The 18,077-nt window shown below is 35.2% G+C and overlaps 1 protein-coding gene across 1 annotated transcript; it reads left to right on the plus strand.

Moving 5' to 3' along the window:
• Window positions 1-13,673: 13,673 nt before the first annotated feature.
• On the plus strand, window positions 13,674-17,813 carry LOC110628859 (calcineurin B-like protein 3). The gene is made up of 10 exons (XM_021775683.2): window positions 13,674-13,866; window positions 15,538-15,612; window positions 15,707-15,852; window positions 16,247-16,329; window positions 16,544-16,603; window positions 16,711-16,819; window positions 16,977-17,029; window positions 17,144-17,224; window positions 17,352-17,464; window positions 17,572-17,813. The coding sequence occupies exons 3-10, from the start codon at window positions 15,738-15,740 to the stop codon at window positions 17,627-17,629; spliced, it is 672 nt and encodes a 223-aa protein (XP_021631375.1). The 5' UTR covers window positions 13,674-13,866; window positions 15,538-15,612; window positions 15,707-15,737; the 3' UTR covers window positions 17,630-17,813.
• Window positions 17,814-18,077: the final 264 nt, after the last annotated feature.

Consider the following 18,077-nt stretch of genomic DNA (forward strand, 5'->3'; position numbering starts at 1 on the left):
AATGACAAATATGGGCTATTGAAGTCGCCTTGGTCCAAACCTCCTGAAAACAACATCAAATAATGCAATGCGCCACATTCGTGAAACTAGTGCAATCAACCTATTACATATAAACATGATGCATGAGCATGCTTTAGGCATTTGATTTCATAGAATAAAGATTAGGTTTAGTTCTACTCACCTCTGGCCGACGCTGACTGACTCGGCAACAGCTAGCACTACTGGCCTCCTCGGTCTCTCGGGTCCGATCCTACACAGGTGGACTCGAATGAGGTGCCAAACACACTCTAAACAACTCATAAACATACCCCCTAAAACCCCTCTAAACATCACTTAAACATACATAGAAAACACCCAAGAAACGGCTGGACAGGGCACTTTCGGCGGCACCTTCGGCGGCCGAAAGTCCCTTCCAGAGACGAAACTCGGGTAAATTCGACGGCAGGTTCGGCGGCCGAAACCCCTGGACAGAAATGAAAGTCCTTCTTTCGGGGGCACGTTCGGCAGCTGAAAGGCTGCCTCCCATGCAGGTTCGGCGGCCGAACCTGGTCCCCTCTGGACGACAGGTCCGATTCTGCCAAGCCAAAAACCAAACCCAAAACACCCCAAATCCTTACATACTCTCTCCCAAACATGCATACTCACTCCCACATGCATAAAGGGGGCATAAACTAACTTAAAACCCCAACAATACATTCACATAAACATACATTGGCATACATTGGGCATAAAACCCACATAATCCTAACATGCATATCCACCCATTTCTACCATTAAAACTTTCATAAAACTTCATAAAAACACTAGGGAAGTAAGGATCTACGTTTACCTCTTGAAGATCGAGGGTTGCGTGATCCCTAACTCGGAGGTGTGGAGAATCCAAGCTCCAAAAGCCTCCAAAACTCCCAAAACTCCTTTTTAAGCTTTAAAGCTCTTCAAAACCAACATAAACTCATAAAAACGTGAAGGATTGAAGAAGAAGCATGAAAATGACCAAAGGAAGGCATAAACACACCTGAGCACGAGAATGGGGAGATAACTCTCCCATTTTCGGTCTGAGGGCCTCTTATAGGTGGCCGACTAAACCTCCTTCGGCGGCCTAACGTGCCCCCTAAACTCATGCAGGTTCGGCGGCCGAACCTTGGCTCGTTCAAATAAGACTTTCGGAGGCCAAAGGCGCTCCTGAAGCCTTTCCATGTTCGGCGGCCGAACTCCACTTTCGGCGGCCGAACCTGGCAAATGTCTCCTTGGTCTCTTCCTTTTCAAAACTCAATTCTTTTCCACTTAAAACCATGAAATCAGTAAAAACCTTTTTAGAAAACACATTTTACCCCTCTAGAAGCCTCTGGCATCTTCAGAAATTCAGATTCCAACGGAGATTCCGCCGGAAGGTAGGGATTCCGATGCCGGAATCTAGCCAGGTATTACAGGTATTGAGTCCTATCTGCTTAATGTTGTGAAATGCCATGATTTATGCATGTGCATTAGTGATATGTGATGTTTATGTGCTAAAGTGCTATGTTATATGCTTTGTTTTCCAGAGAGAGTAAAGATGAGAGGAACTCGTCGATCAGCTCAATTGACTGGAGTCCCACCAGATAATGAGAGAACAGTTGCCCGTCCTCCTACATTGCCAAGGGCAAGGTCTCAGAGATCTAACAGGGAAGGTACGTCAATAGACCCTAGAAGGTCTGTAGACGAGAGCAGAAGAGGTACAACAAGAGGAGAAAGATCAGAGGAAAGAAGGGAGGCTATGGAGATTGACCAGTCTAGAGATGACAGCATGGGTATAGGCAGATTTGAGGAAGGTATGGGAGAGTCGCAGGGAGGCGCTCAGGCCTCAGGTTTTGGGTATCCAGCTTTTTCGCAGGATCCAGAGTATCCGATGGGAGGTATGTCGGAGTACTCTAGTTTTGTCCCATATCCTCCTTACATGCCATATATGCCTTATCCTCCTTACTATCCCCCATATCCCATGTATCCACCCTCCCCTACCCATCCAAGTGCAGCACACCCAGAGCCAAATGACCCAGTACCACCACCAGAACCAGTAGCCCCTGTTGTTGACAGACATCAACCTAGCTCATCTGAAGGTAAGGTACAAATGACAGAGTACTTGAAATTGGATGCTCCTAAATATAACACGGGAGATGATCCATTTGAATACCTTAGATCAGTTAGGATGATAACTAGTGAATTGGGAGCAAATGATAGTAGAGCCATTGAGATGGCAGGTTTTACACTTAAATGCAAGAAAGCTCGAGAATGGTTCAAGAATTATATGGAGCCCAGGGTGAACAGTATGTCATGGGAAGAGTTCGCCAATGAGTTTGCAGGGTGGGCTTTTCCTGACAGTTCTCGGGAGATGAAAGTAATTGAATTCGAACAGTTGAGACAGACAGATGAGATGAGTGTTGATGAATTTACAGATAAGTTCCTGGATTTGCTTCAGTATGTGGGTCAAGCCTATGATACTGATCAGAAGAAGGCAAGGAGATATACTATGAGATTGCATCCCAGGTATTCTTCCTTGATTCTTCCAGCAGAAAAGGAGAGTTTCCACACTATAGTGGATGCAGCCAGGAAAATGGAAGCTAGTGCCAATATTCAGAAACAGTCAAAGGCACAGGCTTCGGGTTCTAAGGCCCCCAGTTCAGGCACGTCAGGCAGCAAGAGATGGGATAGAGCAAAAGGGACAAAGAGTAAGTTCTGGAATAAAGTCAAGTCAGGTCTGGGAATAGGTAGTGGCTCAAGCTCTGGCACAGCTCCAGTATGCAGAAGATGCGGAAAACCACATAGCGGAGTTTGTCGGTTGGGATCTACAGCTTGTTTTCGATGTGGACAGGAAGGGCATATTGCTCGGGATTGTCCTCAGGTGACTTTTGCACCATCCCAGCAGATGAGTTCAGGCAGTGTGGTATAGCCAGTTGTACGGCCAGCAGCTCCAGTCATGCCTCAGAGTAGTGGCAGAGGTAGAGGGAGAGGGGCAGCCTCTACTTCAGCAGCAGGTTCCCGAGGTGGAAATCCGGTAGCCCCAGCACGGATTTTCATTGTGACACAGGAAGAGGCTAATACGTCTAACACAGTGGTGTCAGGTAATCTCATCATTGGGTGTTCAGATGTGTATGCTTTGATGGACCCCGGTGCTTCTCATTCCTTTATTGCTTCGAGAGCCATAGAGAGATTGGGTTTGATCAGTTCTGAGTTAGAGTATCCTCTCTGGGTCAGTGGACCTAAATGTGACCCATCAGTGGCAGTGTCAGTCTGTCGTTTTAGTCCAGTGTTCATAGAGGGTAGATGCCTTCCAGCTGACCTTGTGGTTCTAGACTTGACCGATTTTGATGTCATTCTAGGGATGGATTGACTATCTGCATATAGTGCTACTTTGGACTGTAGAGAGAAGATAGTGAGTCTCAGAGACCAGGATGGGTCAGAGTGTGTCTTCAGAGGAGACAGGAGAGGTACACCCAGAGGTATGATTTCAACCCTTCAGGCTCGTCGTTTGCTTAGGAGGGGTTGTCAGGGGTTTCTAGCTCATGTGAGAGAGCTAGACAGTTAGGTGAGGGAACCAGCCGCAGTACCAGTAGTCCGAGAGTTTCTCGATGTGTTCCCAGACGATTTACCAGGACTCCCACCTGATAGGGAGATAGGGTTTGAAATTGAATTGCTGCCAGGTACCAGACCTATCTCTATTCCTCCCTACAGGATGGTGCCAGCAGAGTTAAAAGAATTAAAAGCGCAGTTGCAGGATTTGGTAGATAAAGGTTTCATCCGCCCTAGTACCTCACCTTGGGGTGCTCCCGTGCTCTTTGTTATATCTCATGCATCATGATTATGCACTAGGTTGATTGCATTAGTATCCACGAATATGTTGCATTGCATCGTTATTTGGTGATGTGAGTGAATGATGAATGATCCAATAGTCTCAGACAGGAAGTCCAGGAGCCTTTGACTACGCCCTGGCAGGTATAGTAAAGTCCAGGAGCCTTTGACTACGCCCTGGCAGGTATAGTAAAGACCAGGAGCCTTTGACTACGCCTTGGCAATGGTAAGTACAGAGGTGTTATATACACATATACATATATGACAGGAAGACCAGGTGCTCGATTCTACGCTCTGGCACAGAGTTACTGGGACTATGTGGTGACAGGTTTACTCTTGATGTGGATTGTCTGTGATATGGTGCATTCCATGAGATCATATTTTCCTGAATTGTTTTACTGTTCTACTCACTGGGCTATAGAGCTCATCCCACTCCCTTAACCCCAGTCTTGCAGGTTCAGTATACAGTGTACAGGAGAGGGTCAGCAAAGTGCAGAAAGAGAAAAGAAATGTGTAATAGCCTAGAGTGGACATGTAATATTAAAGAGATGTATTAGTTGTGTTTTCAGTTACCAATGTGCTTGACTTAGTAGTTTGTGTTGTAAATCTGTTGTTGTGTACATGATCTGTATATGTAGATGTTTTATAGAGTATGTGAAAAACCAGGCTTAACAGGTATGAGTTACCCATCTAGAGCAAGCTCTAGCTAGGGGTACAGAGTACAGAGTACAGAGTACAGAGTACAAAGTACAGAGATAGTGCATGCACAGGTTAAGCCTTGGTTCAGAAACGAGTTTTTATTTTCACAGAAAATGTATGATCATGTATGAGATTTACAGGTACACAGAGAGTATAGCAGGCTTGCTACGGGTTCTGGCGGCCTTAAGCCGACCTGAATCCTAGCGCCGGTGACGGTCCATTTTGGGGTCGTTACTATTGTAGGCAAACTCCACCAAAGGTAGATGCTACCTCCAAGACCCGCCAAAGTCTAACACACAAAGTCGAAGCATATCCTCTATGGTCTGGATGGTCCTTTCTGACTGTCCATCAGTCTGTGGGTGGAAAGCAGTGCTAAATTCCAGTCTCGTGCCCAACGCACTCTGCAGACTTCGCCAAAATCTGGAGGTAAATTGAGGTCCTCTGTCTGAAACTATAGACACTGGCACTCCATGTAATCGCACGATCTCATCCAGATAGACCTGTGCCAACTTATCCACAGAATAGTTACTCCGAACTGGAAGAAAATGAGCAGATTTCGTGAGTCTGTCCACAATCACCCATATAGAGTCTATCCTGTTGGACGCTACTGGTAAACCCACTACAAAATCCATAGCTATGTTTTCCCATTTCCACTCTGGAATCGGTAATGGGTTAAGCATTCTGGCTAGTTTCTGATGCTCTAGTTTCACCCTCTAGCAAACCTCACAGGCTGTCACAAACTGCGCCACTTCTTTCTTCATGGCTGGCCACCAATAAACTCTTTTCAGATCTTGATACATCTTGGTGGCTCCTGGGTGAACACTATATCTCACATTATGAGCTTCCCTCATAATGTCTTCCTTCATACTGCTCTAAGCTGGTACACAAAGTCGACTCCCATAACGGAGGATCCCTTTACTGTCAAAACTGAACTCTGCACTGTTGCCTGACTGAACAGTCCTAATTTTCATCAACTCAGGGTCCTCGTGTTGTTTCTGAGCTATCTGCTCCAGAAACACAGGTGTCACTCTCATCTGTGCGATCAATGCACCTGTACCAGACAACTCTAGCTGTAATCCCTCTTCGAAGAGCTTGTACAGCTCCATCACTACTGGTCTCCGCTCTGCTGCTATATGGGATAAACTGCCTAGTGACTTCCGGCTTAGGGCGTCTGCCACAACATTCGCCTTACCCGGATGATACTGGATCGTACAATCATAATCACTGAGCAATTCTACCCATCTTCTCTGCCTCAAATTCAGCTCTCTCTGACTCCAGATGTACTGTAAACTCTTGTGATCAGTGAAGATCTCGCATTTAACCCCGTAGAGGTAATGCCGCCACATCTTGAGTGCAAAGATAACTGCTGCCATCTCTAGGTCATGGGTAGGGTAATTCAACTCGTGCTTCTTCAACTGTCTAGAAGCATAAGCTATCACCCTATTACTCTGCATCAAAACACAACCCAATCCCACTCGAGATGCATCACAGAACACTGTGAACTCCTCATTACTCATAGGCAGAGCCAACACTGGTGCTGTGGTCAATCTCCTCTTGAGCTCCTCAAAGCTCTCTTCACACTGGTCTGACCAGACAAACTTCTGGTTCTTCTGAGTCAGTTTGGTCATAGGAGCTGCTATCTTTGAGAAGTTCTGAACGAACCTCCTGTAGTAACCTGCCAGTCCCAGAAAGCTTTTAATCTCAGTCACTGTAGTGGGTCTGGGCCAGTTAGCTACAGCCTCTATCTTCTTGGGGTCTACCTCAATACCCTCTGCTGATACCACATGTCCCAAGAAGAAAATGCTCCGCAACCAAAACTCACACTTCGAGAACTTGGCATACAAACCATGCTCTCTCAGTGTCTGCAGAACCATCCTCAGATGCTGGGCATGCTCCTCTGCATCTCTGGAATACACTAATATATCATCGATGAAAACAATGACAAAGTGATCCAGAAACTCACTGAAAACTCTGTTCATGAGATCCATGAATGTTGCAGGGGCGTTAGTCAACCCGAACGGCATCACTAAGAACTCATAATGCCCATATCTGGTCCTGAAAGCTGTCTTAGGCACATCGGCCTCTCTAACTCTCAACTGATGATACCCGGATCTCAGATCTATTTTCGAGAAACAACCTGCTCCAGCTAGCTGGTCAAATAGATCATCAATCCTAGGTAGAGGATACTTATTCTTGGTAGTGACCTTGTTCAACTGTCTGTAGTCAATACAAAGTCTGAGGGATCCATCCTTCTTTCTCTCATAATTATAACCATGTTATAATTTCCTTTGCAAAGTAATATAGTATCATGGACTTTATCTTTACTCGAAGTTCAATTAAATTAACAAATAAATAGTTGTCTTTATAAAATTGTATTTAATACTTAAAATATACGAACAATAATATCCAACTACAACCAACAGATTGGTTGTAGGGTATATTACTAACAATTTCTCACTTGCACTAAAGGCAATCACCCATATGACTTATCACATAAGGATAAATGTCGTAATAATATTTCTACTAGAACAATGTCTTAGTTAGAGGATCTGTAAGATTCTCTTCAGTGGACACTCGCTTTATCTCCACATCTTTCCTTTTAATAATCTCTTTGATCAAGTGGAATCGCCTAAGTACATGCTTGGATCTCTGATGAGACCTGGGTTCCTTTATTTATATAATAGCTCCATTGTTATCACAGTATAAAGTAACTAGATCAACAATATTGGGAACCACACCAAGTTCAATAATGAACTTTTTAATCCAAACAGTCTTCTTTACTGCCTCAAATGCAGATATGTACTCAGCTTCAGTTGTAGAATCTGCTATGCTTTCTTGTTTGAAACTTTTCCAACTCATTGCTCCACCATTCAAAGTAAAAATGTAACTAGATTGAGATTTGCTATCATCAAATTTTGATTGGAAACTAGCATCCGAATATCCATAAACTTTGAGTTTATAAGTTCCTTCGGTGAAATAGTCAGGAATTTTTTCTTAGAATCCTCCATGCTAAATTGTTTTTAGCATTTTGTCAATCTGAATGGATTTTGGATATGCAAGCAAGGAATCTTTTAGATTTATCTCTATAGATTTTAGTAACTTATCCCAAATCCTTCATAAAGAAATTTTTGAACAAATAAATATTTACAGATTATAGTAATGGAATATTATTTTCTATTATTAATATGTCATCTACATATAAAATAAGAAATATAACTCCACTCCCATTAACCTTCTTGTACACAAGGTTCATCCATGATAAAATCAAACAGTTTGATCATTTATCAAAAAACATATGTTCCATTTGCATGAAATTTTGTATTTACATATAAGACATTACAGTCTCTGGTTCCGGTTCCACTTGGATGTTTGTTTGTGGTTCTTGAACTTATTCAAGTTCTATCTTACTCTGACTGCTTCTTTCAAAATAAAATATTTTTTTAGAAAGATAGCATATTTTGAGACAAACACATTTTCTCAATGGGATGATAAAAGTAATATCTAATAGTTTTTATTGAATATCCCACAAAATTACATTTATCTAACTTAGATTCGAGCTTATCAGATATCAGACGCTTCACATAAACATCACATCTTCAAATCTTAATGTGTGATAAGACTGGTTTTTATTAGTCCATATCTCATTTGAATCTTATAAACAGATTTGGATGAAACCCTATTAAGAAGGTATATCGCAGTTCAGAAGGTATTTCTTAAAAGGATAGAGGTAAGTCTGAAAGACTCATCATTGGCTTTATCTTTACTGAAACTCCATTGTGTTGTGGTGTTCCAGGTGAATTCCATTGTGAGATAATCTCATTCTCTGTTAAGATAATCACAAAATTTATGATTCAAGTATTCATTAGTTTGATCGGATCTAAGTGATGTAATACTTTTGTCAGTTTCCTTTCAACTTCAATTCTGAATCCCTTGAATTCTTTGAAGGATTCAAACTTGTATTTCATTAAATACACATAATCATATCTAATATAGTAATTAGTGAATATAATGAAATATAAGTACTTACCTATGGCCAGGGTGGTTATTGGTCCAAATACATCTGTATGTATAAGGCCCAATAATTATTGTGACCATTTACCTTTTTTTCAAAAGGTTTTTAGGTCATTTTACCCATTAAACAAGCTTCATAATTTTTATACGATTCATAATCAGATGGATCAAGATATCCATCTTTATGTAACTTAATGATTCTTATTTCATTTATGTGACCAAGTCTATAATGTCAAAGATAAAAATAAAAGTTGATTATCCATTTTGAGTTTCTTGTTATTTATGTTGAAAATAGGCCTTTCAAAAGAAATATTATATAAACCATCTATATAAACTCCAGTTATATAATAAATGTCTTTATTATAAAAAGAGCAAATATTATTCTCAATAATAAATTTGAATCCATTAGTCAAAGATAAGTATGAAACTAAAATAATGTTTATGCAAAGTACTGGAACAAAATAATAATTTATTTAATTCTAATATTAAGCCTGATGATAAAGGCAGATGATAACTTCATACAGTTAATGCAGCAACCCTTTACTCCATTTGCCACTCGTAAGTCCTCTTCTCATTTTCTCAACTTTCTACTACTCTTTAGTTCCTGCAAATGTGAAAAGCATATCCAGTATGAAATACTCAAGTACATGAATTAAATGTAGAAAGATTTAATTTTAATTATAAATATACCTGAAGTTGAAGTTTCACCAAGCTTCCTTGCCTTCATGATAGCAAGATACTTCTTATAATTTCTTCTCTAATGTCCTTCTTTAAGACAATAATGACAGACACATTTGTTTTTCTTGATACCTCCAGTGGGCTTTAACGCTGTATTTGCTTTCTTCTTGTTCTGCTTCTTCTTGGGCTTTTTCTTAGCCTTAGAAGATTGAACTAGCAGAACTGATACTTTTTCCTTCTTAAAGGATTTCACAGCAGTTACAAGTATACTCACCAACTCAAGTAGTTCAGCATCTAGCTTGAGCATGTTAAAATTTGATAATAAACTTAGCAAAGCTAGGTGGTAGTGATTGCAAGACCAAGCCAACACTTAACTCATGGTCCATGAAAAAACCTAATCGGGCTAATTTCTCTATGTACCTAATCATCTTCAAACCATGGGCATTGACTGAAGAACCTTCGGTCATCTTACAACTGAACAATTCTTTTAAGGTCTCATACCTCTCTATTCTCCTCTGAGAGCTAAATAGCTCTTTGAGGTAAAAGATAATAGTGCGAGTGTCCATATTCTCATATTGCTTTTGAAGCTCAGGAGTCATGCTAGTTAACATCACACATGTAGTTTGCACATAATTATCAATATGACGATCGTACTTATTCTTAGCATCATCACTAGCATTCTCATCAGGTATATCTTGATAAAAAACATACAACCTCTTTTCTTATTTAAGAACAATTCTCAAATAGATTATTACTCATGGTGGAAAAAGATCTATAAATGCAGAAATAATAATTATTAGTCTTATGTATTTTCTTAATTAGTAAATAAGGTCTTTAATCTTTTAATTAGTCTTCCACTATTTTATTCAAATTAATAGCCCTATCTATTAATTCGAAAAATTCAGCAATAGATCTCCTAGTAGGCTACAAATCAAAAACTAGTCGACCATCCAGTTTCGACAAATTTACAGCTACAGTATGTCTGTGTACTGTAGAAGATAATTGTTTTTTTTCTTTAATTTCTCTATTGGAATTTATCATGAGTCTTGTTGTTGCATATCGATCGAAGCGAATCATATCAGTTCAATTCAATTCGATTTTTTTATTTTGCTCAGTTTAATTTGTTTTAAAAAATATTTTCAATTCAATTTCTAGTAATTTCAGTTCGGTTCGATTTTAAATTGAACTGATCAAATACCGAAGAGAAATAAATGAGTTTCGACATAAGTTTAGTGGACTGTTATTATGGATGTTTGTGTGGATTGAATTAAAGAATTTCACTTAAAGGTATCTAAACCTTTTAGGATTGCCTTTTGTTTTTTTATGGATTGGATGGTTATGTGGATTTGAAACGGTGCTTTTAACTTTGCAGTCATGATTGATAATAGTATACAAGTGAGCATACGTTATGTGCACATCAAAGTAAGTTAGTTGCAGATTGTGAGATAGAATATATATAAAAAGAAAGATGCGGATTGGAAGTAATAACTTGTTTGATTTTTTCTTTTTTTAAATTTCAAAGGCCTTATTTATCCCAATAGCATTATTTTTTTTTATTTTTAAATTTAAAAAATTTATTTAACTTGTTTTAATAGTCTTTTGCTAATTTTTAGTATCCATAAATTTTAACAGTGTGTTGAATAGAGTGAAGAACACTGTGTTGAATAAAGTGAAAGGAAGATTTTTTTCAAAAAAAATAAAAAAATAAAAAAATATTAAATCTTACTTTTATGAACTTTTATAAATAAATTATAATATAATAAAAAAAAAGTTAAGTTAGTAACAAGAAATATAAAAGAGAGATAAGTAAAATAAATATAAACGCAATTCAAATTTTAATTATTTCATTTATAATGTGATCTTTTGCAACCTTAATAGGGTGGGCAGTATTCGGTTCAAACCGAAAAAATTAATTGAATCGAATCGATTTGAAAATTTAATTCGGTTTTTTATACATTTTGATTCGGTTTGATTTTTAATTTCAGAAATTTCGGTTATTTCGGTTCGGTTTGGTTTTGATCAGAAAAAAACCAAAAAAATCGAACCGAACCAATTAGTGATAATAATATGTTTTTTTCAATAATATAGAGAAATTAAATAATATTAAAATTAAAATATTTTAATTAAATTTTAAAATATTAAAAATAAAGTGTAAAAAAATTAAAAAATTATTAAAAATTGAAACCGGTCAAACCGAACCGAATCGAATCAGACCGATTCGGTTCGGTTCGGTTTCTGATCAAAATCGGTTCGGTTCGGTTTTTATAAATACTAAAATTTTGATTTTCGGTTTATTCGATTCGGTTCGGTTTTGAACCGAACCGACCGAATGCTCACCCCTACCTATTAAATATTAAATTAATTAATTATTTTAAATATTATGTATATATTTTTATGCACCATAACATGTGGATATTATAATTTTTATTTTATTATATTATAATTATTTATAATTTATAAAATATTATTCTATTTTATTCATCTATAATTTCTTAATAATTTTAGTTATAAAAATATTAAATCATTTTATTATTTTTAATTACAAATGCATTACTATATTTATAATGTTTAATTATTTATTATATATGTGTCTTAATATTAAATATTATATAATTAAAAAAAATTAAAATATAAATAAATTACACTTTGATTCCTGAATTTTAATATAATTAATGAATCGATTCTTATATTTTTAAAATTGAATACTTAAATTTCTGTATAATCAATCCGTCTAGATGGGAGTTCTATCCATCCATTTTTGCTATTAAAAGTATGAAAGTGTTTTTATTACCTTTTTAAATCGATAAACTATATGTTAGTCCTTAAATTTTAGCATAATTAATAAATCAGTCCTCATATTTTTAAAATTAAACACTTAAATCTATCTATAATTAATTTTTTCATCCATATTAAAAACATAAAAATATCTTCATTATCCCCTTTTTAAATTAAAAATATTAAAGAGTTAGGATTTTATTCATTTTTCCTCATAAGTTGAAATTTAAATATTTTGATAATTTTTTTATTTGAAAAAACACTTGAATTTTCATTAACTTTTATTCAATTTATCATATTCAACTAAATTTTAACATGTTTTATTCTTCAATTGTATTTTTAGAAATTTCATCGCTCACTAATTTTAAACTAATATGTATAATGAATGAAAGAATTATAATTTTGAATAGACTTAATACAGAGGAAGAATTATAATTTTGAATAGACTTGAAACAGAGGAATTTAGGATTCATTTTTAAAAAATAATGATTTATATATTAATTACGCTAAAAATTAAGGATTAAAGTGTAATTTACGTAATATAAAATGTTTCAAGTGTTCAAAAGAGTATTTTAAATATTTGAAATGTTTATCCTCCCTTTTAATTTGTTAATTAAAGAAATTAGGTATGAAATGACCTCCCATTTGATGGATCGATTATAAAGAAATTTAAATATTTAATTTTAAAATATAGAAATTAATCTATTAATTATATTAAAAATATCAATGATATATTTATAAAATAATTATATATATATAATTTTAATTGCAATTCAAGTATGATCTTTTATGAAGATATATATACTTTAAAACTGAAAATTGAAAATGGATCTGTATCAACATCCAAAAATTAGGGATGGTATCAAATTAGAATTAAAATATTTAAAAAATGACAAAATACATATTCACACGTTTTAATTTTAATCATATCTAATAAATATTTAGACATTAAAAAATATTATTTTAAAATATATAAATTTTTTAAAAATATTATTTTAAACTCTTAAATCTAAAAAAAACTTTTAAATACAATTTTAAAATCATAACTTTAAAAAATTATTTTTAAATATAAATTTAAAACTATATATTTAACAACATCTTTAAAAAATTACTTTTAAATATAATTTAAAAGTTATGAATTTAATAATGAATTTGAAAAATTATTTTTAATTACAACTTAAAAACTATGAATTTAATAAATTATATTTAAAAATAATATTTTTTAAAATTTATATATTTATTTAATTATAATTAAAATTGAAATGTTTAATAAGTAAAAATATTAAAATATAAATATATATTTAGCCATTAAAAAAATTAAACGACACTTATATTGAAATTTTAGTTTGATTTGGATTCAAATTAAAATAAATTCTGAATTAAAATCAGAATCACGATACTCCTATTTAAAAAAAATAAGAAAGATAATCGAGCATTTTTAATATATTTTATTTTTGATATATTAAACTATTTTTTTATATTATTTTTTTATTTAAATTATTTTAAATTTTCATATTAAATGAATTCAAAAAAAAATCAAATATTAAATTATGAGAAAGAAAGGCGAAGAAACGACGTCGCATGAACGTGTTTTTAATCAAATTCCGCCTCGCAAAACGAAAATCTCTATCGCATTGGCAGTCATCGCCAACACGTAAATTACTCTTTTAGGCTTATTTTTGCAATTTTCATTTTAAATCAAAAACTAAAAATACCTCAAAAGTTCTCTCTCTCTCTCTCTCTCACTCTGTCTCTGCAGGACCTTCCATCTCTATTGTTTTTGTTGTCGCTCTCTCGAGGTGAGAGCTGTTCGTAGTTGGAATCTTTCTGTTCGTTTCCCGAGAAAGCTGAAAGCTTATAGAGAAGGGAAAACGAGAAAAGGCAAGAAAATTTTGGAATCTCAAACACATCATCATCGCCTCTTTTTTAATTCCAAATTTTTCCTGCTCTTCTCTGGCATCTGAACGGATCGTTTTGTTCGCTCTTTTATTCTTTTTAAGTTTTCAAATGTTCATAAGGTTGATTTCTTTGATGTTGATAGATCTATGGCGCTGAGATATTTGAGTTTAATGATAGATATATATACATATGTATATTTGATGTGATCTTGTACCAGGTTCTAATTATTGGTTTCTTTTTATGCTTTGGTGTTTGACGTTCTTGCGTATAATATTCTTGATCTGATTTTGAAATTGTATAGATGCATATGAGTTTTAGTCGTTGCTCTATCTATTGGGATTTTGAATTTGTTCAATAAAGTTTTGAGGTTGGACTGGCTATTTTTTATGTGTGGGCATGGAGTGCTTCTTAGACAGAAATCAAGATTAGTATTGTGATTATAAACATTTATATAGAGAACCGTCGGAACTAACATGTAGCCTAGTCAAGAAACATTTAGGGTTACAAGCTCTCTCTGATTGAGGGTGTTGTAAGTTGCTTAGGACAATGATTGTTGGAATCGCAGTTTTAGAGGATTCTTCTGCACCAGATATACATGCCTGTTTGGGCATGGTGTAAAGTCCTGAGCATTGCTTGGAGCGTTCTCTATGCTTTAGTCGGAGTGCTATAACAACTATATCACCAGTTTGATTGGATAACAAGTGGTTTAGCTTGGTGCTTAGGGTACTGCTCCACTGATGCTGTTATCTTGCATCTGATCTGACGTTCTGCCTAGAATTGGAAGATATAGAACCTTCATTTTAATGGGGCTTCTGTCTCTTAAATTTTTGTTGTAGGGTTTTTGTGATGAACTATGTTACTTGGACTCGGAATATAAAGTTATATAGTAATAATTATAGTCTAAATAGATGATTTCTAAAATATAACCAAATAACTATTTTTATCTAAATATATGTTCTTCATATTGTGAGAAAAGAATACTCTATTAATTACGCATGAATATGTCACTCAAGTGTCCGGGTGTACGAATATATGTGGGACACATATTCCATGTCTTATCCCATGAAGTGTCGTGTCGACATGGATATGGCATAGCAAAATGAAGAGTCAGAGTATCACAGGTGATGTCTACACTTGCATGTGGATTCTGCTAGGTGCCTCTCCATAGCTCATCCATCTAAGTTAGTTATAGGTATTTAATTATACAACTAGCCCGTCTTGTGTCTTTTGATGTATGACATTTTCAAATGATAGTTCTTGTTTAAATATCATGATCGGGGGCATTTTTGCTTGTTGCTTACATATTGATAAATGTTTAATTGGTTGTGCAAGGCATGTTTTCCATCTTCTTTATTTATGAAATTGAGATACATGCTTTCCATTTCTTTGTCCTTGAAAGTCAGATACTATACATTAGCATACACAATTATGACTTGCCAAATATTGCCATATTCCTTAAAAAACATGAACATTTGCCATCTCTTTGAATGTTCGCCGCTTTTCTTTTTATTAATTAATGATCATTTCTTTATTAAAAAATTGGTTAGGGTGTTCTATCTTTTTTGTTTTCATCATTTTAAATACTCTTTTCTAGATCAACCATGTCATTAAGAATCTTTCATGACTTATATTTTAATTTTTATTTGTAAACAGATATACTATTGAGTACTCCAGTTTTTATAAGTCTTGGAATTTGTTCTTGACGCACAAGTGGGAAATGGTTAACAGGTTCATTCTATTCAATGCCTATGGGCTGTATCTTTAAAAATAATGATTAGTGACCTGAAGATCATATCTTAAGTCGTTTTTGTGTGTTGCACAGGTATGGAGTGTTTTGATTTGTATAGAATATCATGTTGCAGTGCATAGAGGGATTCGTTTCTTCCCTACTACGATGTTTTGATCTTGATTTATACAAACAATCAAGAGGCCTTGAAGACCCTGAACGTCTTGCCCGGGAGACTGTGTGTATGCCACTGACCAATTGTTTATGATAATGTTGTTAATCTTTAGTTTTATTCACCCAGTGGCATCCTTTAACTTCTAGTGTTTCTCTGTGTAATGTCTAGATTACTTGCCACATGTTTTGGTCTTTGTTTTAATACAGTTACATTTCTTGCCAAAAAGACCTATTTGTTTCGTGGTTATGGAAGCCTTGCAAGAAAAAGCATTTAATAGAAATATTAATATAGGGAATGTCTCATCTGATACAGTTTGATCATGCAAATATCTACTTATTTAGTAATTTCTTTCATCTATCCGTACATTAAAGATAATAGATTTTGTTATTTTATGTTTTCCATTAGCACTTTGGTATATTTATTTCCATTGAAGATTGTTGTTTTGTTAATTCTTGGTGCAGTCAGTGTGAGTGAAATAGAGGCACTGTATGAGCTTTTTAAGAAGATCAGCAGCGCCGTGATTGATGACGGCCTGATCAACAAGGTTTGCTTGCTTTTTATAGCACACCATAAAATTTTTTTACTTCAGCTGCAAGTTTGTTTGGCATGTTTGATTGTTTAGACTTTAGATTCCTGTGAATACAATGGTCCCTTCTAAATCCTAATATTATATTTTTCATTCTCTTTGTTTACGTGCTGCTTTCTTGTAATTTATTCAGAAACTTTTGTCTGCATTTTTATTTAACCCCATGTTACAGGAGGAGTTTCAATTAGCATTGTTCAAGACAAACAAAAAGGAGAGCTTATTTGCTGATCGGGTACTTTTTTCTGTATTTTATCACAATTTACTCCGATTGTGTCAGAGCTATTATTCATTCTAATAAAGGGCTACCTGCTGCTGCCTGCTTTTGCTTATTGATTGCAGGTCTTTGATTTGTTTGATACAAAACACAATGGGATCCTAGGATTCGAAGAGTTTGCTCGTGCCCTCTCTGTTTTTCATCCAAATGCGCCAATTGAAGATAAGATTGAATGTATGTTTTTTGAGGTTGATAATTTTTCGTATTGTAAATTCTTTTGTATTGCTTGAGTTGGGCATATCTATTGTTGGTTTATTATGCTAGAATGATGAAATCAGCCTTCACTTCTTGGTGCATTATTCCTATTTATTTGTGTGATGTGGTGTTGCAGTTTCTTTTCAACTGTATGATCTCAAACAGCAAGGTTTCATTGAAAGACAGGAGGTCAGTGTTATTGTTTCAAGATTTTACTATTTGAGTTTTTGGTTCTTCAACTGTCAGGTGTTGATTATTATTTGATTTAGACTGTTAAAACTGTTATCCACATTTATTGCTTAGGTGAAACAAATGGTTGTTGCTACTCTAGCTGAATCTGGTATGAACCTTTCAGATGACGTTATTGAGAGTATAATTGACAAGGTGCTACCTCAGATTAATTCACTTTTTCCTGATAATGACTATAATTTTGGATACTTATTAGGATTCGGATACTCTTTCTGCAAGTACTGGTTGGAAAGCTTATATATATTTCTTCCCTGAATTTCAGACCTTTGAGGAAGCTGATACAAAGCATGATGGCAAGATTGACAAGGAAGAGTGGAGAAACCTTGTTCTCCGCCATCCATCTCTTCTGAAAAATATGACTCTTCAGTATCTCAAGTGAGTTCCAAAATCCTATTGTAAAAGCAGAACAATATTTATTAATTTTGTTCATGACAGAATTGGCAAATTGCATGTTTGGATTCTTATCTTTTTCCATTGAACAGGGATATTACCACTACATTCCCAAGCTTTGTGTTCCACTCGCAAGTTGATGACATGTAAACTTGAGATTTGGCTTCCAGTTCAATAAAATTTGTTAATCGTGGCTTGTTTCTTCATGGACAAAAATGGCCCTCATACATTTAAAGGGCAAGAGAGTGAGAGTTTCTGCATTGTATTGGTTGTTCATTTGGAAGTTCTTGGTTGTGTATATTTTTATTCAATGACTGACCTTTCCTTATTTTCAGTACCTGTGGTTTCGTAGCCCTTGCAGAAGGTCCATTTTATTTTATTTTGTTCCTTAAAGGGGTTAAAAGACAATGGTGTGATTTCCATGCTAGGAGTTAGTATCATGTTTTGTTGTGTAAGCAGATACTCGTTTCGGTTAAGTGCTCATAGTAAGCTTACAACTTTTTGATAAAAACATTCTTCGTTGCAATCCATCTATGTGGTATTGTCTTTCTTTCTTTATTTATTTTAATTATTGCTGATCTATGGTCCTAAACTTTAG

This window comes from Manihot esculenta, chromosome 1 (assembly GCF_001659605.2).
Source record: "Manihot esculenta cultivar AM560-2 chromosome 1, M.esculenta_v8, whole genome shotgun sequence".
In the NCBI taxonomy this organism is placed as follows: domain Eukaryota; kingdom Viridiplantae; phylum Streptophyta; class Magnoliopsida; order Malpighiales; family Euphorbiaceae; genus Manihot; species Manihot esculenta.

What these genes read in the sequence shown, in the direction of transcription:
- LOC110628859 (XM_021775683.2), top strand. Translation starts at nt 15,738, where the DNA reads ATGTTGCAGTGCATAGAGGGATTCGTTTCTTCCCTACTACGATGTTTT. An exon ending in TCTTGCCCGGGAGACTGTGT is followed by an intron (nt 15,853 to 16,246) that starts GTATGCCACTGA and finishes TTCTTGGTGCAG; the next exon opens with TCAGTGTGAGTGAAATAGAG. An exon ending in GTTTCATTGAAAGACAGGAG is followed by an intron (nt 17,030 to 17,143) that starts GTCAGTGTTATT and finishes TTTATTGCTTAG; the next exon opens with GTGAAACAAATGGTTGTTGC.